The sequence below is a fragment of the Scyliorhinus canicula genome, chromosome 19 (assembly GCF_902713615.1).
Source record: "Scyliorhinus canicula chromosome 19, sScyCan1.1, whole genome shotgun sequence".
In the NCBI taxonomy this organism is placed as follows: Eukaryota; Metazoa; Chordata; class Chondrichthyes; order Carcharhiniformes; family Scyliorhinidae; genus Scyliorhinus; species Scyliorhinus canicula.
The window spans coordinates 103,328,334-103,348,809 of NC_052164.1; the positions used below are offsets into that span (position 1 = coordinate 103,328,334).

The 20,476-nt window shown below is 51.3% G+C and overlaps 1 protein-coding gene across 5 annotated transcripts in view; it reads left to right on the plus strand.

The window, feature by feature from the left end:
- Nucleotides 1-20,476, plus strand: part of nectin1b (nectin cell adhesion molecule 1b) — a 463,505-nt gene that overhangs the window by 430,030 nt on the left and 12,999 nt on the right. For 2 of the 5 annotated variants that reach the window (XM_038779767.1, XM_038779768.1), the window contains exon 8: nucleotides 12,708-12,827. The exons of the other annotated variants lie outside the window; for them this stretch is intronic. In XM_038779767.1, the coding sequence (XP_038635695.1) occupies nucleotides 12,708-12,827 (120 nt within the window). The remainder of the gene's footprint in view (nucleotides 1-12,707; nucleotides 12,828-20,476) is intronic. 5 annotated transcript variants of the gene reach the window in all.

Sequence of the window (20,476 nt, forward strand, 5' to 3'; positions counted from 1 at the left end):
GAGAGGGGGGGAACCCAGTGTACGAAACTCATTTGGTTGTGTTGTAACCATGACAATTAATTACTGCTTGGTACATAATTAAATTATGGGCTTCAATTGTTGCAAATTACTATCAAGCATCTAATTTAAAATTAGAGGTGGGAAATTAGAATAACTACTGATTAGATTCATTGGCCTGAAATCAATGATCCAGTCACTGGAGACCACTTGATCTGTAACAAAGACTTTGTACCACATCTCTTCTGGAGGTTCTGACTTGTTGTTTTTTGGAGTCTAATTCAAATGGCCGTTCATTTAGGGGAGGGAACCTGGGCCCAATCACATCCCCACCTGACATCAGCAGCAAGATTGCACATATATATAGTAGCAATAGCAGAGTAAAATGTCCCAAATGGCACTTCAGAGGAGCGTGATCAAATACAATTTCACATTCAGCTACAAAAGGAGATATTAAGACAAGTAACTATAAGCTTTGACATGGAGACAGGTCTCCAGCAGGAGCGAGTGACTGAGGGGTTTAGGGCGGGAGCTCCAGGGCTTAGAGCCAAGGCAGCTTAAGGTACGACTCTAACACTGGACCAGTTAAAAGCAGGGGAGCGCAAGAGGCCAGAAATAATGGTGCAGAGGGATCTCGGAGTGTTTAGGGATGGAGCGCGCAGTATACTGCCATAGCCAAACATTTTAGGGATGGGTAGCAAAGTGGTTGGCACTGTTGCTTCACAGCAACAGGGATCCGGGTTCTATTCCCAGCTTTGGTCACTGTGCGGATTCTGCACGGTCTCCCCGTGTCTGCGTGGGTTTTCTCCGGGTGCTCCGGTTTCATAGAACATAGAACAGTACAGCCCACAAGTCCCGAAAGACGTGCTGTTAGGTGAATTGGACATTCTGAATTCTCCCTCTGTGTACCCGAACAGGCGCCGGAGTGTGGCGACTAGGGGCTTTTCCCAGTAACTTCATTACAGTGTTAATGTAAGCCTACTTGTGACACTAATAAAGATTATTATTATTTTGCTTTTTCTGCTGCCAATCTGCCACTGATGTGTAATTAAGCTGCGTTCAATAATAGCTGCCTGCAGGTGAGAATGTGCTAGTCTCACTGCGGTTCACAACTGAAAGGTGGCAACGATGGTGGGGTAAACTCTTTTGCAAAGTCAAGCACTGAAGAACATTGTGACACACTCTTTAGAATCTCTAAAGCTGATTTTGTGGAAGTTTGAGCAATTTGACAGATTGCTATGTGTGTCATATCCAGCGACACAGAGGGGCAGCACGGGATGGAAATGGACAAAATGGCATTAAAGATATATTTGGGGACAATGGAGAGGCTGGCGTAATTACAAAACAAAGATTACTCATTTGGCTGAAAGCGAATGAAATAGGCGATGAGGGTAAAGTAATGTTTTCCTCAGCATCATGGGGCCATGGCCTTTGAGGACATGTCTAATTGTAGAATCATAGAATCCCTACAGTGCAGAAGGAGGCCATTCAGCCCATCGAGTCTGCACTGACCCTCTGAGAGAGCACCCTACCTATGCCCAATCCCCCGCCCTATCCCCGTAATCCCACCTAGGGGCAATTTAGCGTGGCCAATCCACCTAAACTGCACATCTTTGGACAGTGGGAGGAAACCCAGGTAGACACGGGGAGAAGGTGCAAACTCCACATAGACAGTCACCCAAGGTCGGAATTGTACCCAGGTCCCTGGCGCTGTGAGGCAGCAATGCTAACCTCTCTGTCACCAAGAGACTGGGATCTCAACAATGATGTTCAAGAGTCCCCAGTACTATGGAAAATGCAGAAATTAATAAGATTTTCAACTCTTATGGCATTACTAAGAGTGAAATTGCGCCTAAAGTTGTGTTCTGTCAGGAAGCGGTCGCCAAGTGAGCGGGTTACATTCTCAAACTGAAGAATACTCCCTCACCCACTGTGCAAACTTAGAAATCAATCTCAGCTCGTAGGACGCCTAAAGAACAATAAAATCCAGGCCAAGCTTTTGAAAAGGGCAATAAGCTGACGCTGGAGGAGACCACAGCCATGGGAACGGCAGAAAGGGATTGTTACAAATTGTAGGGAGTTCTTTTCCTGGGCTAGCATGGGAGGTGATCCGGAGGAGATCCTAACCCAGCTCACAGCCTCAAGAGTCAGAAATTTAGATGCTACCATTGCCATGGTAACTACCAACAATTTTAATGCCCCCTTTCCAGTTCAAGCACTATGCCTGTGGGCAAGTTGGTCAAAGCATGCAGGAATAGTGGAAACAATAATGCTCCAGGTGCAGTTGAACTTGTGTTAGTTTTACTCAGTGCAATTGACAGTGTGGATCATAGAGGGAGGGATGAGACCATGGAGGGGTTTGAAAACAATGATGAAAGCTTTGCATTGCAGACCAGGAGGCAATGTCAGCCACCAAACGGGGGGGGGGGGGGATATGGGTCGGTACTTGGTGTGAATTTGGAGACAAGAAGCAAGTGTTTTGGAGGCTGGTAGATGAGGGGTTGGTCAGGAGAGCATGAAATAGTCAAATCTGAATGCATATTCTAGCAGGGACCTGAGATGATGATCGCGTTTCCTTCCCCCCATTCGCTAGTCCGAGAACACCAAAACTTATGGGATATCGGATTTAGGAGCAGAAGTGGCCATTCAGCCCCTCAGGCCTGCTCCGCCATTCAATCAGATCATGGCTAATCGCTTCCTGCTCTCAAATCCACCTTCCCACCTGGATCAAAGCAAATTACTCCGGATGCTGGAATCTGAAACCAAAGAGAAAAATGCTCTCTCACCCCACAGTATACATATTTCCCACTTTTTAATTCTTTTAGCTTTGACAAAGGGTCATCTGGACTCGGAACGTTCGCTCTTTTCTCTCCCTACAGATGCTGCCGGACCTGCTGAGATTTTCCAGCATTTTCTCTTTGGTTTAATACCTTCCCACCTGTTCTCCATATCCCTTTAACCTAAAATTTGAATTCAGTTTTTAAAAATCTGGAATTAAAAGTGTAATGATGACCATGAAACCATTGTCAATTGTTGTAAAAACCCGTCTGGTTCACCTCTTGTCCTGCGGGGAGGAAATCGGCCCTCCTGAACTGGTCTGGCCTATTTGACCCCAGATCCACAGCAATGTGGCCAGCACTTCACTGCCCCCTCAAGGGCAATTCGGGATGGCCAATAAATTATGGCCCGTCCAGCGACACCTACATCCCACGAAAGCAGAAGGGGAAAAAATGGAGGGAGATCTGTGACTTTCAAAAGGGATCTGGATTGTGATCTGAGGAGGGACGGTTTGCAGGTACGGCAGGAGATTGGGACCAGCTTGAGTTGTTCTTCCAGTGAGCCTAACACAATGGACCAAATGGCCTCACTCTGTGCCGTAACCCTCCTATTGATTCTAGCTCAGCACCGCCAAGAAATAAATCAAAGGTCTGACAACAGATTGTGCAAGGTATTTTTTTTAAAACTCAGAGCACCCAATTAAATTTTTTCAATGAAGATGCAATTTAGTGTAGCCAATCCACCTACCCGGCACATCTTTGGGTTGTGGGAGTGAAACGCACGCAGACACGGGGAGAATGTGCAAACTCCACACGGACAGTGACCCAGAGCCGGGATCGAACCTGGGACCTCGGCAACGTGAGGCAGCAGGGCTAACCCACTGGTGGTGCAGAGTATTGCCACCCAACCTGGGTACTATCAGATCTCTCAAGGACTCAGTTGTATGAAAAGAAATGAACAATTGGGCGCTCTGCCACCGACACTCCAGAAACCATTAATTCTGATCTCAAACACTGAAAATGAGTTGTTATCTGTTGTGTGAAAAACAAAATTGATTTCCCTTGGGTGCTATTTGTGTCAAAATCATAAACTTGCCCATAAAAAAATGAGTTGATGGTGTCTGTGAAGTGAGCAGGCTGAGGAAATCTTACCTCCCAACCAGTCACTGCTGTCACCATGGTAACACACTGATTAAACCGACTCCACAAAGACAGTAAAGAACAAGCAGCTTAGTGTTTCCTTCCTGCCTGTTTTGTTCAGGTTCATAGGTCCCGGTTGTTGAGGTACGAGGAGTGAGCAGCATCTGCTGTGTATCTGGGAGCAACAATGCTTCTCCACTGATCTGCCAGCTAACGGCCGATGGGAGGCTTTGAGAATCCTTCACGCTCACCTTCATCTCTCATTCCAGAATACTGAGTACACAATCTAGGCTGCCACTCAGGTCTCATCAGGGTCAGTACTGAGGGATTGCCGCACTGTCAGAGGGTCAGTACTGAGGGAGTGCTGTACTGTCAGAGGGTCAGTACTGAGGGAGTGCTGCACTGTCAGAGGGTCAGTACTGAGGGAGTGCTGCACTGTCAGAGGGTCAGTACTGAGGGAGTGCTGCACTGTCAGAGGGTCAGTACTGAGGGAGTGCCGCACTGTCAGAGGGTCAGTACTGAGGGAATGCTGCACTGTCAGAGGGTCAGTACTGAGGGAGTGCCGCACTGTCAGAGGGTCAGTACTGAGGGAGTGCTGCACTGTCAGAGGGTCAGTACTGAGGGAGTGCAGCACTGACAGAGGGTCAGTACTGAGGGAGCACTGCACTGTCAGAGGGTCAGTACTGAGGGAGTGCCGCACTGTCAGAGGGTCAGTACTGAGGGAGTGCTGCACTGTCAGAGGGTCAATACTGAGGGAGTGCTGCACTGTCAGAGGGTCAGTACTGAGGGAGTGCCGCACTGTCAGAGGGTCAGTACTGAGGGAGTGCTGCACTGTCAGAGGGTCTGTACTGAGGGAGTGCTGCACTGTCAGAGGGTCTGTACTGAGGGAGTGCTGCACTGTAAGAGGGTCAGTACTGAGGGAGTGCTGCACTATCAGAGGGTCAGTACTGAGGGAGTGCTGCACTGTCAGAGGGTCAGTACTGAGGGAGTGCCGCACTGTCAGAGGGTCAGTACTGGGGGAGTGCTGCACTGTCAGAGGGTCAGTACTGAGGGAGTGCTGCACTGTCAGAGGGTCAGTACTGAGGGAGTGCTGCACAGTCGGAGGGTCAATACTGAGGGAGTGCTGCACAGTCGGAGAGTCAGTAATATTTTTGTATTTTTGCTTGAGTTTTCCTTACTCCTAAATGACCCTCTACTAGAACCTCATGCGCTATCCACAGAACTTCCTTTCAATAACCCACCGGTAATAACACTTAATGAACTTCCGCCCACTATTCATCTGGTTGAATTTGTAAAGCTCTCCATTTTCTCAATAATATATTATTTCTAATGTAAGGACACTGTTGTATACATTCAGCTTCTATTTCCGTATACACTTTCTAACGCAACTGCTTTATCTCTGAATCTTTCTGCTGCAATTCAACGAAGTATCGCCATCCACTTCATCCACCACCTGCTCTTATTCTTTACCACTCATCTGAACAAACATGGTTTCTGACAACTGAACTTCAGCCTCCCTAACAGTACTCCTCAAGTTCTCTTCTTCCTGTCTCAATCTGTGGCTTTGTGACCAGGAAACACACCAGGATATGTCTCTTGCAACACCTCAGTTGTTTGGCTTTCCACTGGATGTTCAACCACAGTGGGCATCACTCCCACCAGTAAACCAGCTGTATCATTACCCAGGATAAACTGTACCCCTGAAAAAGGTAATTTTTCTATTCCTCCGACCACCACTTCTCACCGGAGTAACTTCTCTAAACTTACCTTACATAGTGGCACACTACTCATTTCACCACCATTCCACATATTACCACCTTTACTGGCAATACTCCTTCCAAACTGTATATCTCCTATCTGCCGCCTTTATAGATTGACTTGCTCCTGTTTTCCTTAAGGTTTTATCCTCCTTACCTACTCCACCTAGTACACACAAGTAAAACTTACCCCCACAAATAAAATCCTTAAAACGTTTGGGTACGTGCTTATCGATCAACCTCTGAACAGTCTGCACACACTGCTGTACCTCTTCCACTGGATTAATGGTTTTTCCTCCTGCTTTAATAAACCCCCCTGTTTTACCGAGTCTGTCTTCCCAGTACTTTTCTTAAGCCCCCCCAACACTTCTTTCTTATCTCTCTTCCGCTATCATAGATTTAATTTTTACTCTGAAGCAAACTCTCCTTACCATCCCCAACTAAACCTCCTTTGCATTAACCTCTTGTGTATTTCTCATTTCCCCAGTTTCTATCCGACACAGATTGTAATTGATGTTGAAAACCAGACTTTGCTTTGTGAACCAATTCAAAATCATCAGCCATTTCTTCTGCCTGTCCAGCAGTTTTAAGACTTTGCTCTTCCCTGTGAGTTCTCGCTGCTGCGGGAAGTAAATCTTTAAATTCCTCCAAAATAACCGTCTTACTAAGAGCATCATATGCTTGGTCTATTTTTAATGCTCTTTTCCACCTATCAAAATTATTTTGTTTAATCCTTTGGAAGTCTACATGTGTCTGGCCTAATTCTCTCCTAAGATTTCTAAACGTTTGTCTGTAGGCTTCTGGCACTAGTTCATATGCACGTTTTCTCACCTCACTATAATCCCTAGATACCGCCTCTGATAATGATGCAAACACTTCACTAGTTCTACTTAGCAACTTTGTTAGAACCAACGCCCACATGGCCTTTGGCCACTTCAATTGTTTAGCCACTTTCTCAAATGAGATGAAAAAGGCTTCCACATCTTTCTCATCAAATCTTGGCAATGCTTGAATATATTTAAACCGATCCCTACTGAGCTTTTGACTAGAAAGTGTTTCTCCTTCCTCGAGACCTTCCTCAGCTTCTGCCTTTAACCCCAACCTTTTAAGTTTCTGTTCTCCTTGCAGTTCCAGTTTCCGAAGTTCAAATTCTCTCTCCTTTTCATTATCCCTTTCTTCCTTTGCTAATCTTACCGTCTCCTTTTATTCCATTTCCAGTTACTTCACTTCTATTTGTAATCGAATTCTAGATAATTCTAATGTAGAGATACAGATTCAGACTGTATCTCTAGCAAATTTAAATATTGAGCTTTGGCTTATGTTATCTCTGCCTTCTTCACTCCTTTAGATAAGGTTAACTGCAAAAGCCAACCTCCCCAACTGTCACCACCATAACACCCCTGTCCCAGCCCCACCTTAACTTATCTGCTGCTGAAACCCTCACCATCCCTCTAATACCAGCTGGCCCAGCTGTTCCAATGCTTTCCTGGCCGACCCTCCAGTCTCCATAAATTCTTAGCTCATTCAGATCATTATGTCCATATCTTATGCAAAGAAAATCTCATTCATCCATCGCCCCACCCCACACCGCACCACTGGCATGTGTTGGTGTGCGTTGAATTTGGCGTGCGTTGGTGTTGGCATGCATTGGTGTTGGCGTGCATTGGCGTTGGCATGCATTGGTGTTGGCATGCATTGGTGTTGGCAAATACTGGTATTGGTGCGTGTGGGTCTTGTTGCCGTGTTTTGGCATTGCCGTGTGTTGGTGTTGGCGTCCGTTGGTGTTGGCGTCCATTGGCATGCATTGGTGTTGGCATGCATTGGTGTTGGCATGCTTTGGTTCTGGTGTGCATTAGTTTTGGTGAGTGTTTGTCCTTTTTGGTGTGCGTGGTGTGCATTGGTGATGTGTGCATTGGTTCTGGCATGTATTGGTGTTGGAATGCATTGGTGCTGGAGTGCATTGATGTTGGAGTTTGTAGTGTGAGCATGCATTGCTGTGCAGTGGTCTTGGCATGCGCTGGTGTGCATTGGCGTGTGTTGTGTTGGCATTGGTGTTGGTACTACCATGCATTGGTGTTGGCATGTGTTGGTGTTGGTATCCGTGGGTATTGGCGTCCGTTGGTTTTGGCGTTCATTCGTATTGGCATGCATTGCTGTTGACGTGCATTGCTATTGGTGTGCTTAGTTCCTGGCGTGCTTTGATTCTGGAGTACATTGGTGCTGGAGTGCATTTGTGTCAGTGTGCAGTGGTATTGATGTGCGTTGGTACAAGCATTCAATGGTGTTGGTGTGCGCTGGAGATGTGTTGGTGTTGGCATGCGTTGGTGCCGGGGTTTGTTGGTGTTGGCGTGCGTTGATGCCAGGGTGTGTTGGTGTTGGCGTGCGTTGATGCCAGGGTGTGTTGGTGTTGGCATGCGTTGGTGCCGGGGTTTGTTGGTGTTGGCGTGCGTTGATGCCAGGGTGTGTTGGTGTTGGCGTGTGTTGATGCCAGGGTGTGTTGGTGTTGGCATGCGTTGGTGCCGGGGTTTGTTGTTGTTGGCGTGCGTTGATGCCAGGGTGTGTTGGTGTTGGCGTGTGTTGATGCCAGGGTGTGTTGGTGTTGGCATGCGTTGGTGCCGGGGTTTGTTGGTGTTGGCGTGCGTTGATGCCAGGGTGTGTTGGTGTTGGCGTGCGTTGATGCCAGGGTGTGTTGGTGTTGGCATGCGTTGGTGCCGGGGTTTGTTGGTGTTGGCGTGCGTTGATGCCAGGGTGTGTTGGTGTTGGCGTGTGTTGATGCCAGGGTGTGTTGGTGTTGGCATGCGTTGGTGCCGGGGTTTGTTGGTGTTGGCGTGCGTTGATGCCAGGGTGTGTTGGTGTTGGCGTGTGTTGATGCCAGGGTGTGTTGGTGTTGGCATGCGTTGGTGCCGGGGTTTGTTGGTGTTGGCGTGCGTTGATGCCAGGGTGTGTTGGTGTTGGCGTGCGTTGGTGCCGGGGTTTGTTGGTGTTGGCGTGCGTTGGTGCCGGGGTGTGTTGGTGTTGGCGTGCGTTGGTGCCGGGATGTGTTGGTGTTGGCGTGCGTTGGTGCCGGGGTGTGTTGGTGTTGGCGTGCGTTGGTGCCGGGATGTGTTGGTGTTGGCGTGCGTTGGTGCCGGGGTGTGTTGGTGTTGGCGTGCGTTGATGCCGGGGTGTGTTGGTGTTGGCGTGCGTTGGTGCCGGGGTGTGTTGGTGTTGGCGTGCGTTGGTGCCGGGGTGTGTTGGTGTTGGCGTGCGTTGGTGCCGGGATGTGTTGGTGTTGGCGTGCGTTGGTGCCGGGATGTGTTGGTGTTGGCGTGTATTAGTGTTGATGCATATTGATGTTTATTGGTATTGATGTGTGTTGGCTCAGTGAATACCATTTGTGTGGAATTTCTGCCTGGTTTGTGATTCTGGACACTGAAGCCAAAAGCAGAGCCTGCTGGAATCTCGGATTTGCTACGTAATGTACGATTTGTTTGCAGTTTTAAACTTGTGAAAGGGAGGTGGAGACCGGACACGGCTTTGCTGCTAGACACACACACACACCCACACACACACCAACGCACACACAAACATCCTGCTGCTCTGTGTCACCAACTCCAGGGTAGAGGATCAACAGAGTTAACCTTACCAACCTGCAGGAACACAGGTTTCTCTCCAGCCTCACCTCACCGATTGATACAGAGCCAGGCACTCACACCCACACTCACGCCCCCACACTCACGCCCACACTCGCGCCCACACTCACGCCCACACTCACGCCCACACTCACGCCCACACTCACACCCACACTCACGCCCACACTCACGCCCACACTCACGCCCACACTCGCGCCCACACTTGCGCCCCACACTCACGCCCACACTCACGCCCACACTCGCGCCCACACTTGCGCCCCACACTCACGCCCACACTCACGCCCACACTCACGCCCACACTCACGCCCACACACTCAAACTCAGACACACACTGGCACACCCACACTCACACTCACACCTATACTCAGAATCACGCCCACACCTTCACCCACACACACACTTGCACCCAAGCTCACACACCCAAACTCTCACAAACACACCAACACTCACGCCCACACTCACACTCACGCCCACACTCACATCCACACTCAAACCCACTCTGGCACACACACTGGCACACCAACACACTCACAAACACACAGACACACACATACCCACATCCAGACCAACACCCATGCCCCCACACTCACAACAGACCCACACTCACAACACACCCACACACTCACATTCATATACACACTCACACATCCACACTGATACTCACACACACACACACTTACACCCACACATTCACACCCACACACACACACTCACCCACGTCCACACTCACACCCATACCCACACACACACACTTACACTCACATCAGCACCCACACTCACACCCACACTGCCACCCACATCACATCCACACCCACACCTACACTTACACATCAGCACCCACACTCACACCCACACTGCCACCCACATCACATCCACACCCACACCTACACTTACACATCAGCACCCACATTCACACCCAGACAGTCACATCCACACACTCGTTTACTCACACCCACCCACTCACACCCACACTCACACATCCACACCCACCCTCACACACACTTACACTCACATCTATGCCTACACTCACAATCACACCCACACCTTCACCCACACATACACTCACACACAAACTCACACACCCACCCACACTCACACCCACACTCCGCCCACACTCACGCCCACACTCCGCCCACACTCACGCCCACATTCACACCCAGACAGTCACATCCACACACTCGTTTACTCACACCCACCCACTCACACCCACACTCACACATCCACACCCACCCTCACACACACTTACACTCACATCTATACCTACACTCACAATCACACCCACACCTTCACCCACACATACACTCACACACAAACTCACACACCCACCCACACTCACACTCACTCACACACACACACACTCGCCCACAAACTTACACTCATACCCACACTCACACACAAACTCACACACAAACTCACACACAAACTCACACACAAACTCACACGCACACTCACACGCACACTCACACCCACACTCACACACAAACTCACACATCCACACTCACATTCACACCCATACACACACACTCACACACCCCCACTCACACTCACACACAAACTCACACACCCACCCACACTCACACACAAACTCACACACAAACTCACACGCACACACACACCCACACTTACACCCACACTTACATACAAACTCACACACAAACTCACACCCACACACACACCCACACTCACACCCACACTTACATTCACACCCATACACACACACTCACACACCCCCACTCACACTCACACACAAACTCACACACCCACCCACACTCACACACAAACTCACACACAAACTCACACGCACACACACACCCACACTTACACCCACACTTACATACAAACTCACACACAAACTCACACCCACACACACACCCACACTCACACCCACACTTACATACAAACTCACACACAAACTCACACCCACACACACAAACTCACGCCCACACCCACACTCAGACCCACACTCACACTTACACACAAACCCACACACAAACTCACACCCACACACACACCCACACTTACATACAAACTCACACACCCACACTTACATACAAACTCACACACCCACACTCACACCCACACTCACACACAAACTCACACATCCACACTCACATTCACACCCAGACACACACACTCACACACCCCCACCCACACACACACACAAACTCACACACTCACACACACACCCACACTCACACACCCACACTCACACACCCACACCCACACTCACACTCACACTCACTTCTGTTAGGATACCAGACGAGAACCTCAAACACTTTTTGTGGAAAGGATTCTTCACCCAGGAGGGAATACTCTGACCAATCGGTATCTTTTATAACTTTAATTTAAGCACAGAATAAACCACATTAACATCAAAGAAATAGCTTACAATTCACAGTTAAACAGTTCTTCAAGTAAAAGAAAAACTTGTACTTATTATCTACACCGGTCACTAATTCCAATTAAGCCACCTGATATAGTCCAAATGCCACTTATAAATAAACAGGTAACTTGCTTAGTTGTATAGAGACATTTGGAGAGAGACGTTTTCAAGAGCATATCCAGTACAAGTTTGCTCAAATTCTGTCTTAATCTTATGGCAAACTGCAAAACTACAGGCAGGCCTGGCTCCTTCCATTTAAAAAAAAAATTAGAGTACCCAATTAATTTTTTCCAATTAAGGGGCAATTTAGCATGGCCTATCCACCTAACCAGCACATATTTGGGTTGTGGGGGTGAAACCCACGCAGACACGGGGAGAATATGCAAACTCCACATGGACAGTGACCCAGGGCCTGGATCGAACCTGGGACCTCAGCGCCGTGAGGCCGCAGTGCTAACCACTGCACCACTGTGCTGCCCTGCCTGGCTTCTTCCATTAATTACATTATCTCTATCCCACTAAAATGTCACATGACCTGCTTAGCTAGGGAAAAAATCCCTCATAAATTATCCACTCTCCAGGGAATCTCCAGTAATCATAACAGTGTTCCATTAGCCCTCTATATATAAACAAGTGAATGGTTAGAATAAATCATGACCGCACCTTTTACGACTTCTTAATTACAGAGTGTTGAGGCACATAGACTGGATACCTTAACCCAGGCTTTTAATAACATTACTGCCATAAATATAAAACATAATATATAACAATTTCTGCATTCAGCACACACCCATTCTCACTTGCACACTCAGTCACATACTCACTCGCACTCTCACGCCCACTCTCATTTGGAAAGGGAGGTGTGTGATGATGCTGCACAGTAGGACAGGACTGAGTGCGGCGTTAATTCTGTCTCTGTGATGTTCTGGAGGTGTCCCTCCATTTACTGATCTGCAGTTAGTTCTCTCTCTCTCTCTCCCTCTCACTCTCTCTCTCCCAACATGGCACTCGTTATCTGCAGGTGGTGCATCTGGACAGTACTAAGGAGGAGGAGGAGGCGGAGGAGGAGCAGAAGATCCCAATGCAGACCCCGTATTACGATATGGCTGCTCCAGAATCATCTCCCTACTCAGAGAAATCGGTGAGATTGCCCCATCCTCGTCAATGTCAGTCATTTACCATTAGCACCCTCACATTGATGCCATTTAAACCATTGCAAAGTCACAAACAACTTCTGGAAATTGTCATTTCCTTCAGCTGTACATTGCCCACCTGAGTCCAGCCAGGACTGTGGGTGGCCCTGATACCGATCATTAGCACATCGCCATACATCACATCACTCATGGCAAACCTGCATTCTCTCCACCGAGAGATAAATTCCTGACTGTCAGCGACCTCACATCATTCTGGTAGTAGCCGCTGAAGCCATTTATCATTTTCCTTCACTCAGTCCCTCTCTCTCTCTGACACACGCATCCAGCCTCTGTCTATCCTGCCCTCTCTCTGTGTTCTTGTTCTGTTTTCTCTCTTTGTGATCCTCTCTCAATTTGTCGTTCTTTCTCTATCTCTCTGTCTCTATTTCTAATTCTCTCGCTATTTCAAATTCTCGCTCTCTGAGTTCCTCTCTCTGTTCCTCAGTCTGTGCTTTTCCTGCTGTTGTTCTCGCAATCCTTCCGTGTGTCTCACTTTCACTTTCTTTCTAGGTTGCACTCTGTTCTGCTCTTCTTTTCTTTCACCCACACACACTCTCACACTCTACCTTTGCTTTCTTTCTCTCTCACACACACAGTCTCTCTATCGCTTGCCCTCTCTCATACACACTCTTTCTCTCTCACACACACACACACACACATCCCCTGGGCGCGATTTAATGGAAACTAAACAGAGTCTGGTGTCGAGTGCATTTCCTAGCGCCGAGAATGACCCGGCTATCGAACGGGACCCTGTTTTGTTTGGGGGTCTCAGCGAGGAATGCCTGCTGACGCCTCACTCATTTCCAGCACTAATGAGCTCTGCCTGCCAGTGCGGGAAGAGTTATTTAAACGGCTCCCTAATCTCCAGAGCCCCTACCCCACCATGACCTCCGGATTCCCCAACTCCCCCATGAGGGGGTCATTGTGCCCCACACTCCACCTCATCAGGGCAGGGCACCCAAGGGCCCGACCCCCGGTGTGGGCAAAATGCTACCTTGGCACCCTGGGGTCCTGGATGGCATCGGGGTTGCCAGGATACCAACCTGCCCAGGGCTCGATCACCAAGCCTTACCGCACACCGCAATGTGCAGATTCAGGTCCTGTCCATTATGGGCGGGATCCAGATCTCGACGTCTCGCCAGATTCCGTTAGACCTCGTCTGAGTTACCGGCCGTGTTGCCACCCGAATCCGGTGCGGCACAGCCGTTAGATTTCACCCTCCCGCTTTTGATCCATCTTTCACACACAGTCTCTCATTCGGCTCATTTAAATATGCATGCGCCGGATTCTCTGGGCTCCCGCAAACTAACGCCCCCCCCCCCCCCCCCCCCGCGAGGTCTCGATCACGTGCCGTTCAGTATTGGTCTATACAAACGTGGACCAGGCCTAACAGCACCTGGCGGGTGAGGGGGGGTCTCCAGGCCATTTGGGGGGTCTCCAGGGCATGGGGGGGGTCTCCAGGCCATGGGGGGGTCTCCAGGCCATGGGGGGGGGGGGTCTCCAGGCCATGGGGGGGGGGGTCTCCAGGCCATGGGGGGGGTCTCCAGGCCATGGGGGGGGTCTCCAGGCCATGGGGGGGGTCTCCAGGCCATGGGGGGGGGGGTCTCCAGGCCATGGGGGTACTCCAGGCCATGGGGGGTTCTCCAGGCCATGGGGGGGGGGTTCTCCAGGCCATGGGGGGGGGTCTCCAGGCCATGGGGGGGGGTCTCCAGGCCATGGGGGGGGGGGGGGGTCTCCAGGCCATTGGAAACCCCTGGGTTTGAAAAGGGGAAGCTTGAAAAGGGGAAGACCTCAGTGTCCCCATAGCCGGGTTACCTCACTTGGGGGAGGGGGGTGGGAAATTCCCATGTGTACAGTGGGTTGGGGGGGGGGGGGGGGGGTTTGGGGACCCTCAGCTCGTTTGGAGATTGGGGAACCTTTCAAAATGGCGCCTGATCTCTGAGGAGCAGGTCTGGCCGAGATCAGCTTCCCATTGCTCAAAACATTTCCAGTGTGGGCTGGACCAGAGAGCAACTCCCCAGAAATGACTAAGTGTGGGTGAATACCGGTGTGCATCATGCAGGCCCCGCCTTCTCAACCTTGCCCCTCGCCTGAGGTGTGGTGACCCTCAGGTTAAATCACCGCCAGTCAGTTCTCCCCCCTCAAAGGGGAAAGCAGCCTGTGGTCATCTGGGACTGACACGACTTTACCTTTATCCAAAAAGCCAACAAGAATTACCAAACCCATCCCCAAATGACTCTGAGAAATGTTTGGTTCCATCATTCCCACTCTCTTGTTTTCTCTCTCTCTATCTGTCTCTCTCGCTCTCTCTCACACTCACACACGGACACTCGCTATCTCTTGTGTTTTCTCTCACTCGCTTTTGCGCTCTCTCTCTATCTCTCTCTGTCTCTCTCACACACACACGGACACTCTCTATCTCTTCCGCTCTCTCTCTTTCTCTCTCTCACACACACACACGGACACTCTCTATCTCTTCCTTTGCTCTGATCCCTGCAAAATGGAGTCAGTGATTTGGATGTGACCAAGTTTTGCCTGAAGAAAGCTCACAGATTCCGTGACACTCAATCTGGATCTCGCCATCATTGAGCGAGATCCAGATTAGCATATTTCAGTCAACCATTAGACTAATTTCAAACTGTCGGCGCCCGATTCTCCCGAGGGTGGGGAGAAGGTTGTGCCTGGGAGAGCTGGCCATGGGGCCGTTTAGCACTGCACACAAATGCTGGACAAGGCATGTCAGCGCCTGGGAGGTCCTCCAGGTCATCGGAGGTTCAGGGTGGCAGGCCTCTGGCCAGGGTGGTACCTCTGGCACCTGGGCACCTTGGCACTACCACCCTGGCACTAACAGGCTATCGGGACACTGCCAGGGTGCTAGGCTGGCAATGCCAAGGAGCCCGGGCGCTCGGTTGCCCGTGTCAGGGATCGGGCCCAGGGGTGCACCGCGCTGATGAGGTGAGGGAGGGGGCTCAAGGACCCCCTAAGTGGTGAGTTGGGAGCTGGGGGCTGCGATGGGGATTCCGAGACGGGTCAAAAATTGGGGCGTCATTTAAAAATGGTGCCCTGAGCTCCTGCTGCACTGACCAGATCAGGATATGAAGCCAAGGGCAGCCTGAGCGGGGTGCTCCTGACCGAGTCCCGTTAGAGAGCGGGGTCGTTCTTACTGCTCTGGGCATCGAGAAAGACCCCACTAAATGTGCTCAAAACGGGACTGTGTTTTTTGCAAATCCATTGCACATTTGTCTCGAATTATACATTGATCCAGACTGAGCGACACTGAGCCGCAGCAGGAGATATCGGGAAAGGTGGCCAGCACCTTTGTCGGTTTTAAGCAGCATCATAAATGAAGTGAGCGGGGTGGAGGCCGAGGGTCTGGGCAGCTGAGGGCACAGCTGCCAGAGGCAGAACAATTAAAATCGGGGTTTGACAAGAGAGCCGAGTGAGAGAAGCACCAATATCGGGCAGCACTGTGGAGCGGGAGGAGGTGACAGAGACTGGAAAAGGAGTTTGAAAACCAGGAGGAGAATTTTGAAATGGAAGGTTGAGCGTCCAGCAGCCAGTGTAGGGCAGCGGACACAGGGGGTGATGGGGAAAGGGAAATTGGTGCGAGTTACAACACAACAGAACGCAAACCACATCAAACCCTGTAGCAATATTGTCTGGTTAATTTTATGGAGAAACAGCCGAGAAATCAGGTGCAGAAAGCAAGAAACCGTCAGGGGTTCCAGAGGCGAGGAAAGAAGATGCGGTCAATCAGAAAATAGGAGTTAGTTGGTGTCCAGTTTGCATTTTAAACTCCCGGAGATAAGAGCGTGAAGCGAAGATGGAGGAAGGAGACGAGTTGCTGGAAAAGCAGAGATGGTGCAGTGATCCCTGATCCCAACATAGCAAGGCACAGGAACGAGGGAGGGAACAGGACCTGGAGCTGAGCAGAAAGGGAAGAGGAAGGTGGCCAGATCACCATTTGCAGAGAGAGTTCAGATGTTAATATGAGGTTGAGGATTCTGACTGTCTGCTGATAGTAAATGAATGAGACACTGGTGTTCCTGTGGCTCTTTACCAGATAGCTTCACTCACAAACAATGGTGGTCGTTAATTGTTGCAAGTTCAGCAGTGGGTTTCAAAGGAACATATCAGCCCGAGCGCATGCCTTACGGTATTAACAACAGGCACAGAATTCATCCTGCACTGGTCCCCAAACTGGGGTACGGGTACCACACACACTGACTCTCACTGGGATATGGGTCCCACACACACTGACTCTCACTGGGGTACGGGTCCCACACACACTGACTCTCACTGGGGTACGGGTCCCACACACACTGACTCTCACTGGGGTACGGGTCCCACACACACTGACTCTCACTGGGGTACGGGTCCCACACACACTGACTCTCACTGGGGTACGGGTCCCCCACACACACTGACTCTCACTGGGGTACGGGTCCCACACACACTGACTCTCACTGGGGTACGGGTCCCCCACACACACTGACTCTCACTGGGGTACGGGTCCCACACACACTGACTCTCACTGGGGTACGGGTCCCCCACACACACTGACTCTCACTGGGGCACGGGTCCCACACACACTGACTCTCACTGGGGTACGGGTCCCCCACACACACTGACTCTCACTGGGGTACGGGTCCCACACACACTGACTCTCACTGGGGTACAGTTCCACACACACTGACTCTCACTGGGGTACAGTTCCACACACAATGACTCTCACTGGGGTACGGGTCCCACACACACTGACTCTCACTGGGGTACAGTCCCACACACACTGACTCTCACTGGGGTACAGTTCCACACACACTGACTCTCACTGGGGTACGGGTTCCACACACACTGACTCTCACTGGTGTACGGGTCCCACACACACTGACTCTCACTGGGGTACGGGTCCCCCACACACACTGACTCTCACTGGGGTACGGGTCCCACACACACTGACTCTCACTGGGGTACGGGTCCCCCACACACACTGACTCTCACTGGGGTACGGGTCCCACACACACTGACTCTCACTGGGGTACGGGTCCCCCACACACACTGACTCTCACTGGGGTACGGGTCCCACACACACTGACTCTCACTGGGGTACAGTTCCACACACACTGACTCTCACTGGGGTACAGTTCCACACACAATGACTCTCACTGGGGTACGGGTCCCACACACACTGACTCTCACTGGGGTACAGTCCCACACACACTGACTCTCACTGGGGTACAGTCCCACACACACTGACTCTCACTGGTGTACGGGTCCCACACACACTGACTCTCACTGGGGTACGGGTCCCCCACACACACTGACTCTCACTGGGGTACGGGTCCCACACACACTGACTCTCACTGGGGTACGGGTCCCCCACACACACTGACTCTCACTGGGGTACGGGTCCCACACACACTGACTCTCACTGGGGTACGGGTCCCCCACACACACTGACTCTCACTGGGGTACGGGTCCCACACACACTGACTCTCACTGGGGTACAGTTCCACACACACTGACTCTCACTGGGGTACAGTTCCACACACACTGACTCTCACTGGGGTACAGTCCCACACACAATGACTCTCACTGGGGTACGGGTCCCACACACACTGACTCTCACTGGGGTACGGGTCCCCACACACACTGACTCTCACTGGGGTACAGTCCCACACACACTGACTCTCACTGGGGTACAGTTCCACACACACTGACTCTCACTGGGGTACGGGTTCCACACACACTGACTCTCACTGGTGTACGGGTCCCACACACACTGACTCTCACTGGAGTATGGGTCCCACACACACTGACTCTCACTGGGGTACGGGTTCCACACACACAGACTCTCACTGGAGTATGGGTCCCACACACACTGACTCTCACTGGAGTACGGGTTCCACACACACTGACTCTCACCGGGGTACGGGTCCCACACACACTGACTCTCACCGGGGTACGGATTCCACACACACTGAGTCTCACTGGGGTACGGGTCCCACACACACTGACTCTCACTGGGGTACGGGTCCCACACACACTGACTCTCACTGGGGTACGGGTCCCACACACACTGACTCTCACTGGGGTACGGGTCCCACACACACTGACTCTCACTGGGGTACGGGTCCCACACACACTGACTCTCACTGGGGTACGGGTCCCACACACACTGACTCTCACTGGGGTACGGGTCCCACACACACTGACTCTCACTGGGGTACGGGTCCCACACACACTGACTCTCACTGGGGTACGGGTCCCACACACACTGACTCTCACTGGGGTACGGGTCCCACACACACTGACTCTCACTGGGGTACGGGTCCCACACACACTAACTCTCACTGGGGTACGGGTCCCACACACACTGACTCTCACTGGGGTACGGATGCCACACACACTGACTCTCACTGGGGTACAGGTTCCACACACACTGACTCTCACTGGGGTACGGGTCCCACACACACTGACTCTCACTGGAGTACGGGTCTCACACACACTGACTCTCACTGGAGTACGGGTGCCACACACACTGACTCTCACTGGGGTACGGGTTCCACACACAGACTCTCACTGGGGTACGGGTTCCACAAACTCTGACTCTCACTGGGGTACGGGTCCCACACACACTGACTATCACTGGGGTACGGGTCCCACACACACTGACTCTCACTGGGGTACGGGTCCCACACACACTGACTCTCACTGGAGTACGGGTGCCACACACACTGACTCTAACTGGGGTACGGGTCCCACACACACTGACTCTCACTGGGGTACGGGTCCCACACACACTGACTCTCACTGTGGTACGGGTCCCACACACACTGACTCTCACTGGGGTACGGGTTCCACACACACTGACTCTCACTGGGGTACGGGTCCCACACACATTGACTCTCACTGGGGTACGGGTCCCACACACACTGACTCTCACTGGGGTACGGGTTACCCACATACTGACTCTCACTGGGGTACGGGTCCCACACACACTGACTCTCACTGGGGTACGGGTCCCACACACACTGACTCTCACTGGGGTACGGGTCCCACACACACTGACTCTCACTGGAGTACGGGTCTCACACACACTGACTCTCACTGGGGTACGGGTCCCACACACACGGACTCTCACTGGGGTACGGATTCCACACACACTGACTCTCACTCAGGTATGGGTTCCACACACACTGACTCTCACTGGGGTACAGGTCCCACACACACTGACTCTCACTGAGGTACGGGTCCCACACACACTGACCCTCACTGGGGTACGGGTCCCACACACACTGACTCTCACTGGGGTACAGGTTGCACACACACTGACTCTCACTGGGGTACGGGTCCCACACACACTGACTCTCACTGGGGTACGGGTTCCACACACAGACTCTCACTGGGGTACGGGTTCCACATACACTGACTCTCACTGGGGTACGGGTCCCACACACACTGACTCTCACTGGGGTACGGGTCCCCCACACACACTGACTCTCACTGGGGTACGGGTCCCACACACACTGCCTCTCACTGGGGTACAGTTCCACACACACTGACTCTCACTGGGGTACAGTTCCACACACACTGA